This window comes from Octodon degus, unplaced genomic scaffold, assembly GCF_000260255.1.
Source record: "Octodon degus isolate 3935 unplaced genomic scaffold, OctDeg1.0 scaffold00219, whole genome shotgun sequence".
Taxonomy (NCBI): Eukaryota; Metazoa; Chordata; class Mammalia; order Rodentia; family Octodontidae; genus Octodon; species Octodon degus.
This window is the reverse complement of record NW_004524795.1, coordinates 2,370,136-2,383,081: the sequence shown is the minus strand read 5'-3', so window position 1 is coordinate 2,383,081 and position 12,946 is coordinate 2,370,136. Positions and strand designations below refer to the sequence as shown.

The 12,946-nt window shown below is 44.2% G+C and overlaps 1 protein-coding gene across 1 annotated transcript in view; it reads right to left on the bottom strand.

Annotated features, from left to right (window-relative positions):
- Positions 1–12,946, bottom strand: part of Shisa6 (shisa family member 6) — a gene marked incomplete at its 5' end in the record, with an annotated part of 316,675 nt that overhangs the window by 169,267 nt on the left and 134,462 nt on the right. Inside the window, one exon of the mRNA XM_023705426.1 lies at positions 6,593–6,688. Within this exon, the coding sequence (XP_023561194.1) occupies positions 6,593–6,688 (96 nt within the window). The remainder of the gene's footprint in view (positions 1–6,592; positions 6,689–12,946) is intronic.

The window sequence follows — 12,946 nt, the reverse complement described above, 5'->3', positions numbered from 1 at the left end:
GGTCAACAATTTCTGACACTGCCAGTCAAGTGGAAGACCCAATACTATTATGGACTACTGGACTCTTTTAGAATATTTTGCTGAGTTAACACAACTATAATATTCAAATGATGGAACTAAACAAAAAAAGGGATACAGATGAATGTTCATTTTGTATCTGTGTATTCAAAATAGGACAGATATATAGTTACATTCTCTTAATGAATAGAGGGATTTGTTCTAATAGTGTTTGTGAATAGGATATCATGTCTGCATCTTGTACAGCAAATAACCACTAGAAAGAGTGTATGCAATGTGTTAATTATTGAAACTCTTATACCAATTTGATTTGAAACTGTCTCATTGTTATTTGTCTCTCAATAAAATTATGGAAAAAGGATGCTTGAATTCAATGGTCAAATTGTCTTAAAGTGAATTCCCCCTGCTCATCATAGGATCTGTTTCATGGCATTTCTCATTTGCTTGACAGGATTTCACTTTGTGGGCAGAGGCTGCCTTTCTCTTCTTTACTCAACTAATATTTGAATTTCAATGAAAGGGACAAATGCCTATGATTGTGTTGACACTGTTGGCTCCCCATGTAGGACACAGCACTGGAGTCCTGAGACTTCTCTTTATATTATCCCTTCCAGTTCAGGTATTCCTTGTCAAATTATTTTTCTCCTCAGTTATGAGACAACTTGGCTTCTGTGTGGAAGGCATAGCAAATTAATACCAGAAATGGAAATGACCTTGAAGACCATGGAGGGGACCTTATAAAAATATACTGGGGGGGCTTCTCAAATGTTAATGTGTATATGAATTACCTAGAGTTCTTTTTAAAATCCTGGTTTCAATTCAGTCATTCAAGAAGGGGTCTAAGAGCCTGAATTTCTAACTGGCCCCTGACTATACCCTTGCTGTTAGCCTCGTGTTACTCTACAGCACTCTGAGGCAGGAAATGCCTGCCTGGACTGGCTGCTTAGCACTCTGTTATATGAATTTCTCCTGCAGACTCCACTGCAGTATTAAGAGGTAGCAGTACAATGACCTCATCTCTAGTTAATGTCATAGATGTCAAGGTCACACAGCAAATGGTGGAGCCAGGACCTGAGTATGTCTGATGCCAAGCAGTTTCTTTTTTGCCACTTTTTCCTTTTATGATCATCTATTGAGGGAAATTTGTTTGCTATTTGACAGGAATAAGATGGAGGCTGAGGGCATGACTAGAGGCAGGAAGTGATGGGATTTCCTTATTCTGACCTGTTAATCTGCATAAAGGTGGTGTCCCATAATAACACAGTTATATTCCTCATTGTAGTGTCGTGAGAACCCTGGGATTATGCTCTACCTCAAGGACATACAGAGATGTTAGTAGCTGCTGGTGGAGAGGTCATCTGCTTCTGGCCAAAGACCACAGGTAAGTACAAAGAACCTAGTCCTACCAACTTTCTGGGATTTGGCTTAGTCCATAGCTTAGCCATCCAGACTTATGAGGCTCTTGGCAGTGAGCCCAGAGGGAAACAAATGCCAAGCTGGCTCCTGGAAAGGGGAGACTCAGTTCAGATGACCATTCAGTGCCAGATCAGTGCCAGGCAAAGAGACTACTGGCTACCAACCTGCTCCTGGGGACAACTTCTGCCAAGAGTCACAACAAGAAAAAACACAGGTCGGGCACTACTAAGGAACTGGAAAACAAGAAAAGCAGAGATGCTAGACCTCTGGTTGGAAAAGCCAGGTTTTGGACAAACAGAACCTGATCTTCAGTCTTTTTCCAAAGAAAATGTAAGGCCAGCACCAAGACTCAGGATGTAACAGGCTTCTGAACATCAGTCTCCCTCAACCCCTCCTCACCTGTTAGAAATCAAAGTCAGGTAGTAGATGCTGAGCACAAGGAATGCATCCATAAATCCAAGGCACAAAATGGTTCTCCTCTTGTCCCTTGGGAAATCTAGCTTTTCCCAGGATTCCTCTTTTGACGAGAGCACACATCTAGCCTACAGAGAATGGTTGAAACTCCCCAAAGCAAAAAGACTACCACTGTATTCTGCCCATCTCTTTACTCCTTATATCATTTCAGAAGACTGATTTGGCAGAATGGTCTGGCATCTGCATGGGCCCGAGGCAGCAAGCCCATGGACAAACATTAAACAGGACATGTATGCTCTCAGATTCAGCATAAGACCTGGTGGATGGGAACTTTTCCATGCAACACACATTCATCAAGGTTGTGTGATTTGGGTGACAGACTATGTATCATTTGAAGACACAAGTTAATATGTCATTTCAATCCAAGTACTCTTTCAGGATGAGGTAACTGAAAGAGAGGCAATGCCAGTCAGTGTCAAGACCAATGCCAGGACAAGAGATTGTACTGGCCACAAGTTAGCTTTGTTATTTTGCACTCTGCTTAGCTTGCAGCCTGACTTTGCAATGCCAGACATGTTGCTTCAAGTAGGGTATCTGACAACAAACCAGGTGATGCTACTTTTGACGTGGACTTCGTGGGTGGCTTAGAGAATGGGTCCAGGACATTATAATCCTCTTATCAACCTGCATGATCTAATTGCTGCTGAAACAAGGTGGAGACAGAGTCCCAAGGCTAATGGAGGAAAGTCATAGTACCGTTCTAGTTTCTGAAGGTGATGAGTGTTCTTGACATATCCACAAGGCAAATAGAGTTTTACAGAATAGCTTCCTTTAAACAAAATGGCTGAGCTTGCAAGCAAGAGTGTCCAACTGAGATACTCAGAGAGCAATTGAATTTTTTTTGTCTTATTTCTTTTCATTTTTGTTTGAATAGCAGTTATACTGAGAGATAGATTCATTGGAAGAAGGTAGAACTCACCATTCTTGCAGATCCATGATTGCTTCTGATGCAATCAGTTTTTCTAATTACCCACAGTGTGAAGTTGATTCAATTATAACAAAATATGGAATCATACTGATGTCATGTATTTTCCTAAGGGTAAGACTTAGGAACAGCCTGGTGTGCTGGCCAGGGTCACATAAAATATCACCAAATGAAGCCGAACACACCCAGTTAATGACAAGTGTTCTGTGTTTAGCCATTAATCACAAAGCAACAGGCGTGGTCTACAAAAGGGAGCTGTCTCATGTACCCAAATCAAACCACGAATAATGGCTTAGAGCTCTGGTACCCTCCGCCATAATCCTAGGAGCTACCCACCCCCTGCTTCCACTTCTGTCCCCAACACTGCCCTCGTAGAGAGGTACCAGAAAGAGTGCTCCCAGTTTGTATGGGCTTCACAGAGGCCATTCGCAGGCAAGCTATGCCTGGACCTCTCTCTTGCTGGATCTCTCCTGACGCACTGTTGCCATGGAGACTGGACGCCATCTGAGCTCTGTGCTTTCCCTGGAGTTCAGCCTTCAAATACCTTAGTCTATTCCAACCCACTCACTCCCCTGGCTCCCCAGACTGTGAACATGTCTAATCTGGATTCCTTTAGTTAAATAGTGCAGGGGTCGCTTTGATACACTCCACTAATGGTCTGAGGGTTCTTGCTTAAATCTTTATGTGGGGGTGGCAGCCTGTGGTTCTATGGAGGCCTATGCATTCACATCTCACTTTCCTTTCTGGAAAAGAAAAGCTGACTTCAAGCCATATATGAGGCCAAAACAGTGCCCAGACAAACTGGCTGGGGGGAGAGGTGAGCCTGGCCCCAGAGGTGCAGGTGGGTCAGACCAGCAGCTAGGGTGAAGAACCCCAGGGGAGCTCAACAGTGCATCTTGATTGTGAGGGGGACACTGGGAGGAACACTCAGAAAAGAAAAGCAGAAACACGAACAAGCTGTGGGGGTTCTGAATGCAACTTGGATTCACTCTTGTGTTTCATGCAACCACCCACTTCCTCAGTCATTTCTCACCCTTCATCATTCTCCAGAGCTAAACCACCTCAGAAATCTACATCCTCCCACCAGCACTGACCAGTGTGCTCTCATCGCTACTTTTTCTTGTTTTTCTATCTTATTCCTGTTGGACTACTTACCCAGAATCATCACTGTGTAAACTCTGTGCATTTTCTGACCACCCAAACAAATTCCTGGCTTCATTCCCTTCTCAGGAAGTCCAAGATAAAGCAGGTGCCATCAGCCTGGCCAGATGGAATTCCCAGTAGAGTTCCCTGAGCCCTGTTGCTGCTTCTGCTCAGGAAGGTGGGCTTGAGGTGCCATGGTGCCAAGTCCCCTTGCTGCAGGTCCTACGATGGCTGTCACTTTGGTCTCATCACCTGCTCTAATGTACTCACCCCTTTTGCAGCACTCACTCCTGTCCTCTATAGTCTGCACCAGACCTCTCAGAGTGCCTCACTGCACAGCACGTTTGCAAATAGCTTGGGCCTAAATATTATCTTCAGCCTAATCTTCAGAGACTGTAATTTAGACAGAAAGAAGGGATCCATCTGGGATCTTTTTGCAGGATCTGGAAAGGTCCTCATGAGGCAGTAGATTTTTATATTCTCACCTTGTCTCTATGACCCACGTGGCCTCCCAGTACCATCTGGGGCCTTGAAGCTCTCCTGTCCTGCTTCACACATACTGGCTTCCTTCTTATTTCCTTATGCAACAGAAAGTCTCTGCCTCGTCTTTTCCTATGGCTTCTGCCTGGAAGGCAGGTCTCTGATCATCCCCTTATCAAGAAGGTTGACCTGGCCTAGCATGAGAAGCTTCTGGGACAACACTCTCAGTACTCTTGCTTCCCTCAACTTTTATCCCTTGCGTTTGTTGTCAAGAATTCATACTTGTTTCCTTTCCCCAAGGATATATGAACTCCATAAGGATGAATTCTATTTTGTTTGCTTTTTGATATTCCTTGGCATATAACAAGACTCGTGAAATATTTTTCAAGTAGAAAAAGGTTTACAGCTTAGAATATTTGGTGATTGGGATGAACTGCCCACAAGAGGCAGGAGTATGGGGGGTGGAGCATGCAGCTGATAAGCCTTGGTTAAGAGTTACTGTGTTCTGTTTGAAAAATCCAGATTTGTAGCTCCACTCCAGGCAGTTATGAGCAAACCAGTCTCTAAAATGACTCCCAGTGATCTTCAGCTCCGGATATTCTTGACTCTACACAGGTTTCCTCTCTCCCTGAAAAGGACTGATGGGTAATAACTATGAGGCTTCATGGAAATGGTATTGTGTAGCCAATAGCCTTGGTCAGGAACAACACTGTGGCTTGTACATTTTTCTTTCTTGTATCACCCACTCTGCGGGCACCCAGCCACCCTACTGTACCATTCAATTAGTTCATGGAGAGAATATCACACAGGGGTGGGACACTGAGGCCTACGCCAACAGCTGGCACCATGTGAGTACACCATCTTGGAAACCGATTCCCCAGTCCAGCCTTCAGATCATGCGGCCCAGCCTGACTTAGTGATTGCAAACCCACAAGACACCCCAACTCAGAAATGGCCGAATCCCCAACCCATAGAAAGTAGGTGAGATAATGTTTATTATTGTTTTAAAATGCTAAGTTTTAGAGTAGTCTGTTTCACAGGTATATGTAATCGTCATGAAATAGATGACATCGGGGCTGGCCAGCTCAGGTTTGTCTTTATCGGTGGTTCACTGTGTAGCCCATTTTCCCTTGGTCCCAATTGGATTCTGCAACTTTTAGCATCCACAAATGCCAGCTGTATCCTCAATAAACTTTATTTAGACACGAATAGACACAACAGAAAATACATACACAGGTACAGATTATTTCTCTATAGGATGAACAGACATCACATACGGAATTTAAAAATTAGGTGCATGGAATGTAAGAAAATATTGCAGAGTTCGTTGTTCACTCACACTTGAAACAAACATATATTGCAGAGGAAGACAGGGATATACTATCCCAACAACAGGATTCACATTTGGTCTATAAGAGCACACAGGTGTTGGGAAGGTAATCAAAGGAGTTAGGGATCCAGTTACTCTTGATGTGCCAGAATGCTCACAACACTAGTAGGACTCTGTTTAAACAAAAGACAGAATCGAGGAGGATTCCATACCCCCTGCACAGATGTTCTGCAAGCTGTCAGCTAGGTCATAAAGCAGCTTGCAGAATGCTAGATTAGCTTTCATCTTGTGGCTTGCAGGTCTGTGTAACCTCTACTTTTGTGTCCACATCATAGAGTATTACAGAGACACACTTAGGACACTAAACGCTCCACATGCACACTGGTTTGGAAACCCACAGTATAGAACATTGACATCAGGTGATAAAACGTGGCTTTCAAATGGGAAGGGGATAGCCAAGAGGTGAACACACACTTTATAAATGCTGCCACATCCATTGGTAGTGTTTCTCACCATGCTGTGTGTGGTTCCTTTGTATACACAGCCACCAGCACTGGTGTCCTGCTCTCTGACATGGTGGAGCAGGATGGATGTCTCTTGGAAGTCTGTCACTTTCTACAGTGACAAATGTGATACCCTTGTCACTCCTGTTAGAAGCTATGCATCTCCCCAGGACAAGCAGCCATGGAACCTCCCCAATTATTCCTGTCCCAGTTAAGCCTCTGGCCGCCACACCGTCTTCACATCTCAGACTGGGGCTCCCTAGGCAATCTCTGTATTTTAGTAAAAAATGGTTTCCACTGTACCCTTCGTGTGTCCTCTTCCTAATGTGACAAATCCAGATGAGATGAAGTTATGGAGATCTGGTCCTCCACTTCGGTAAGCATCCTTCCCATAATGCCCTGTAAGAAGATGGGGCAGAATTACCTGACGCATCCATGACACCCACACAGAAGACAAGTGCAGCTCCATCTCAGTCTAAGTTGATGGTGCACTATGTTTGAACCAGTGGCTAAGTCAGAAGGCATAAGTGCCCCCAGAAAAAAGGTAATATATCACATATATTACTGAGAATACATTTCTCACTATATACATGTACACACATATATGTATATGTATATACTATTGGCAACAAAGAAGAACATTATGTTGAACATGGGGAGTAGGACACATGGCTTGATTTTGGCATTTCTGACTAAGTACAAAGCACTTCAGAACAGTACTTTATAGATGTTCCTCAACTTACAATGGAGTTATATCCTGATAATCCCATGGCAAGTTGAAACATCATAAGTCAAAATGCATTTAATGAACAGGATAGCTTAGCAACACAGCACACTGTTGAGGGTCAGTTGGCTTACTTTCTGGTTAAGTCTCGCTAGGTTGCTGTGGCTGACTGCCGTTGTTCTACATCACTTCATGCTACAGACTTCTACTCCAGAAACAGACTAAAATTTAAATTATGGTTGGTACTAAATGTGTGCTCATTCCAAACTATAATAAAATCAAACTAAGACTACACACTGAACCATTGCACACCAAGAGCTTCATATTTGTCCTGCCATCTTTCTCCTCTCCCACCCTTCTCTCTCTTCTTTGTTTTGTACATTTGTTTTGTTTCTTTTCACAGCAAGCACAAATGTGCCTGATGGGGTCTGTTCTCTTTCTCTGTGTCTCTCTGTCTCTGTGTCTCTGTCTCTGCCTCTCTCTCTCTCTCTCTCTCTCTCTCTCTCTCTCTCTCTCTCTCTCTGCATGTGTGTGTTTTTAACCCTTCAACTGTGGAACTGCAAACTTATGACTTATGAGAACTTCTACAGCCATTAACCTTAACAAGTAGAATAATAGTTATAAAACACTGGGAAAATATTTATGTGTTTTCCTTTTTTATTTTCCACAGTAGGGCCATATCTTGCATCAGCAGGATGCAGACATCCACCTGTGGGGCTGAGTTAAGCAAAGGCCGAGGGCAGGTTAAGAACTACAGAGAAAGAGATTCAGAGAAGTTAATATTCCACTTCTGACATTCAAAGTAAAGATTTTACAATACGCTTGAATACAGTCATTGTAAGGAAAGAAAGGCCTCTAAATGCCATCCTAAAGTATGTATATGCAAAAATAGAGAAAGTCACTTTCTTTTCACATTGTCACATACACACATTAAAACTGTACTTATAATTACAATATGTGGGAAACTACTTAAGATATAAAGTTAAAAAGTAGATAGAAGGTGTTATATTAAATTAAATATGATAACAGAGCTATTAAAATTTAAGCTAGCACATTAAAAGCCCCCAAAGCACTGAAAAGATTGAAAGAAAACGAACAAAGACACTGACAGCTACCCTGGGATGGTTGGAACATGGGTGTCAATTTATTACTCCTCTCAACTCTTCTACACTTTCCAACTTTGCTTCCATAATGAATATACACATTTCTAATATAAATAGATAAAACACACGTGTAACAGAAAGTTCATGGCAAAGGTATATACAAAGCAAATCATTTTTTCCTACCAAGGAACACTCCGGATCCACAGATCTCGATCTCAGGTGCACATGGGAATCATAGAGAGTGTTTTTAAAAACAGATGCTCAGACGTTCTTGAGATTTGAATGCAGGAGTGAAGAGTCCATGAATATTCTGGAAAAGCTCTGCTCTTCTATCAGGACAATGAGAACTATAGTCCCAGTACAAGAGTAGGAACAGGTCAATTTGAGTTCATTTAAGTGGGACCAATGATCATTTGCTGGGACTTATGTTCAGGGCTCCACATCCCTCCTTTGGAGGGTCGTATTGAGTTTTTTCATGCTTACTCCACAACTCCAACCTTAGCATGCACGAAAGTAACCTGGAGAGCTTACATGAGATCAACAGGACCAGCACTCGGAGTTCCAGATTCAGCAGATGTAGGTTAGAGCGCACAAGTTCACACATCTAGAGCCAGGCGTGGTGGTGCACTCCTGCAATGCCAGCACTCAGGAGGCCAGAGCAGGAGAACCGTCATGAGGTGGAGTCCCACCAAGGCTACACAGTGAGTTCAAGGTCAGCCTTCACTACAAAGCAGGACCATGTCTCAAAAAAGCAAAAAATGAAAAGGCAAAAAAGAGCCCCTCTATTTATTAATGTGACACTGAGGTTGCTTCCACTCTGACAATGGTAGCCCTGAACTTACAGCCTCAAGATCATGAAAATTTTGCCTTGACTTTTGAATCAATGAGTTCATTTCTCAATCAACACAGCTTTTCGTGAGGAGCATTCTCAGAAATCCTTGTGATCTCAATCCATGGTTTTCCAGAATTCTCTGGGCTGAACTAAAGGCTTCTGCTCAGATCTCCAGCTATGTGGCAGCTGTAAACAGGACCCATCACCTGAAGAAATGTGTCTTCCTCAGAGAACAGGTGGGTGGAAGGTGCATCCAACCTCCAGGGAGGGCTGGGCCCCTTCTGTAACCAACACATCAGCTTCTCCCCACCTCATCCAATTATAGATGAATAAGAAAATAAAATAGCAATTCAGAACCCTCATAAATTTGGACCTCATTAATTCAGAACCTGTGATATATCCTGCAGAATTTGGACTGGTTTATTTTTGTACTCCTTATAAATACAATTTTTGATAAACAAATCAATACTGAGGAGGATAGGACATAAAACCAAGCCTGTGCTATTTACACATCATTCTTATCTGTCAGCTGGAACAAGGTCCCTGGGGCTAAGCACTGTTCTTGTGCTTTGGGGCTCTGCTGGTGTGAAAGAAGACTGAAGTTTCTAGGTCACCTGCCTGTGGGTCAGGTAAAGTATAGAGGCCCTGTAAATAGGGCTTATTTTTTTCACCTGTCATAACTAACATTTAATAGTATTTTTCAGTTTACAAGGAATTTTTCTTTTACATGCACACCCTTCATTTAACATTTCAATGAGCACTGCCTGATATGCTGTTTTTAGTATTACCTCTCATTTTGTTGATGGCAGAACAAGGTCAAAGGCACAAAACTGAGAGATGGCAGAGCCAGCAGGTCCTATGGCATTAAATCCCATACTCACCACATGGTGCACACCTGTTGTGCTCACTCCCCTGCAAGACCTTTGTGAATATCAGCCATTTCTCCCAGTCTATAGAGCCTGCCTGGGGAAGAATCTGGATTTTCTCTAGGTCTGGCTGCCTGCCAAGTCTGCCATCTCTCCACACACCTCACCCCCATGGCACAATGAGCATGCTGTGACTCCTCTCCAATTTGTAGCCAAGACATGTGGTGGCAATGTAGGGTCTGGGAAAATTGCACTTGACATCCAAGCTGACAGAAGAGGAAGGTCAGACATAGTGACTTTCAAGTGCTCAGGTTTTAAACTTATTTATTTATTTATTTGTTACAGGGTCTTATTATGCATCTCAGACTTGTAGTGATCCTTATCTCTCAGTCTTTCTAGTGCTGGTATTACTAGCCTGCCCCACCACACCTGGTTTCTGTAGCAGGCACTGAATGTGGTACTGGAGATCTAACCCAAGTCCCTGCACTTGCCAGGCAGATGTTTAGACTGCCAAGCTATCTCTCTAGTCCAAGTGCTCAGGTTTTGAGTGGGGCGAAAAAGAAAAGACACTGAGGGTTAGTGACACAGGGCAGAAAATATTACACAGTGATAAATAATTCTGGGACCAATGGAAAATATTAAGTTAAACAAAATGCAAAGCTACATGAACTCTAACTCTGAGGCAGTGAGCACTGAACCCTTCATAAAATCCTTATATTGTCAAAGCTATCTTAGAGAGCTGTGGAGATAGCTCAGGAGTCTAAGCATCTGCCTGGCAAGTGCAAGGACCCAGGGTGCAATCCCTAATACTGTATGCCATGCCAGCCCCACCCCAGATGTGCCTAGCCAACCACAGAGGCATGGCATGGTGGCGCATGCCTGTAATCCCAGCAGTGGGAAGGCTGAAACAGGAGGATCACTATGAGTCTGAGCTGTGTAGCGAGACCCTGTTCCAAATTCAAAGCCATCTTATATGGCTTCTTCATTTTTTTTTTGGCGGGGATGGGGATGGGGGTGAGGGGAGGGACTTCTTATAGGGTTGAGATGAAAAATACAGCATGACAGTTCCAGTTTTTGCTTGAACTATGGTGCTCAAGCACAAAACAAACTATCTCTGGATGACTCATAGATTACTGGGTTCTGGCCCAAGAATAACTGATCTATTAGGCCAGACATGGGGTGTGATTATCCCATTTCTAACCAATTCCAAGTGTTACAGGTCTGGAACCAAGGATTACACTTCCAGTGAACCACTATGTGAGAGCTACCCACAAGTCAGCAAGATGCAGGGTGAAATTCTGGTGTGATTTTCACTGTCTGTACCTTCCAAAGTGAGCTAAGGCATCATGAAAGGAGGAAAAGCTGGTACAAACAAAGGCCCATGCACACAATCAGAAGAAAGAGGAGTCAATGTCACTTCTATTTGCGAGTGAGGCACAGAGTTGATGAGCTGATGGTATGAATGGGTATCACAGTATTTGTTGGCTGCAGCACAAAGAACCACTCTCTGCTCTGCCCAGTAGCAATTCTTCTGAGTCACTGCCTATCGGCCGGCTATCAAAGCCAGAGGACAAAGCAGTACAAACACTGACCAAACTGCAGTTCCAGACAAATAATTATCCATCCAGAGGGGTTCTAGGAAGAAGTAAGCAAGAGCTCTGTGAATCACCCTGGGAAAGTAACGTGAGTACTCCTTGTATTACAGTACATATACATAGTCTGTGCCACAGACAAGGGTGCTTTCGGGCCTCCAAGCACACTTGTCCCCACCTGCTGAGTCCAACAGTGTGACGGACAATTCAGATGACAAGTCTGCCTCCAGTTCTGCTGCCATACCCTCACCGGCTCCCATTAGCAAACTTCCCCAAAGTGGTGGAGCTCTTACTACTGCTCAGTCACTGCCAAGGCTGCTCTGACCACCTATCGCAATCCCTTACCCTTCTCCAATCTTTGGAGAAGGCAAAAGTGTAAAGGACAGTCTTAAGGGACAAATGTCCTCAGACAGAAAGCAGATTAAAGCAGACAGAAGACCCAGGCTGAGCTCCTGGAGCTGCGCAGTGCTGCTAGTTCTGATAAGGAAGGGACGAAGGGCCATGTTTCTCTGTAAAGGAGATTTGAAGCAAAAAAATGAAAAGAAAAAATCTAGATACTATCCAAATGATGATCTCTAAAGACTCAACAGAATTTTGCATCTGTGAAATTAGATCAACAGCCCTGAGTGGGAAGCAACCCAATCAGCGCTATGCGCATGGACTTGTAGAACTGGACAATAGAGTGGATACAGAAGGAGTCTGGTGCCATGGAGGCCAGTGAGAGAAACACACTGAACACTCAGTGAAGGACAGAGAGAAAGACACACCGAGGGAGAAAAGATAGGGCACAGCCAACAACTCTATGATGCACAAGCCTTCATTACAAAATGAAGGCTCCCAGAAAAGAGACAGAAGGGATAATTCAGAAGCAATAATTAAAAGTTAATAGTTCATTTATTTCTGAGCAGATGGAAGACTTCAGTCTTTAGACTGGAGTAAAGCATCAAGCATCAGCGTACATATTAAGGGGAATTGTTAGCCGAATATATTGTAGTGAAGAGTCATTAAAAAGGAAGGAAAAGGCCCGCCGAGTAGGATTTTCTGCCGAGTTCCGGGAGCCCCCAGACCCAGTCCTAGTCCAGGTCTGGTGAGTGTGTGGAGAGCTTCCTGCTACCCTGCGCCGGCAGGACCAGTCCCAGCCCAGGCGCAGAGTGGGCCGGACCCTCTCCCAGCCCCTTGGGCCGCCCCCCACCACTCCGCAGTGCCTCCCCCACACAGCCTGCCAATTAGGATTTTCTGCCGAGTTCCGGGAGCCCCCAGACCCAGTCCTAGCCCAGGTCCGGTAAGTGTGCGGAGAGCTTCCTCTTCCTCCTACTTCACCTTGCACCCTCCAGGCACAGCTCAGGCCTGGCATACATGCCTAAGGTGTAATCCTGCAGCTGCAACCTCTGCAGGGAAAAGTGCAGAGAATAGATCCAACCAGCTAGTCCAGGAGCAGAACATCTCGCCACAGGGGCAAAACAGGTTCACCCTTAAGGGCAGGAGCGGAAAGGATTGAGCACAGCAGCCAGACCCAAGCCAGACGCAGCTGGATAAGTCC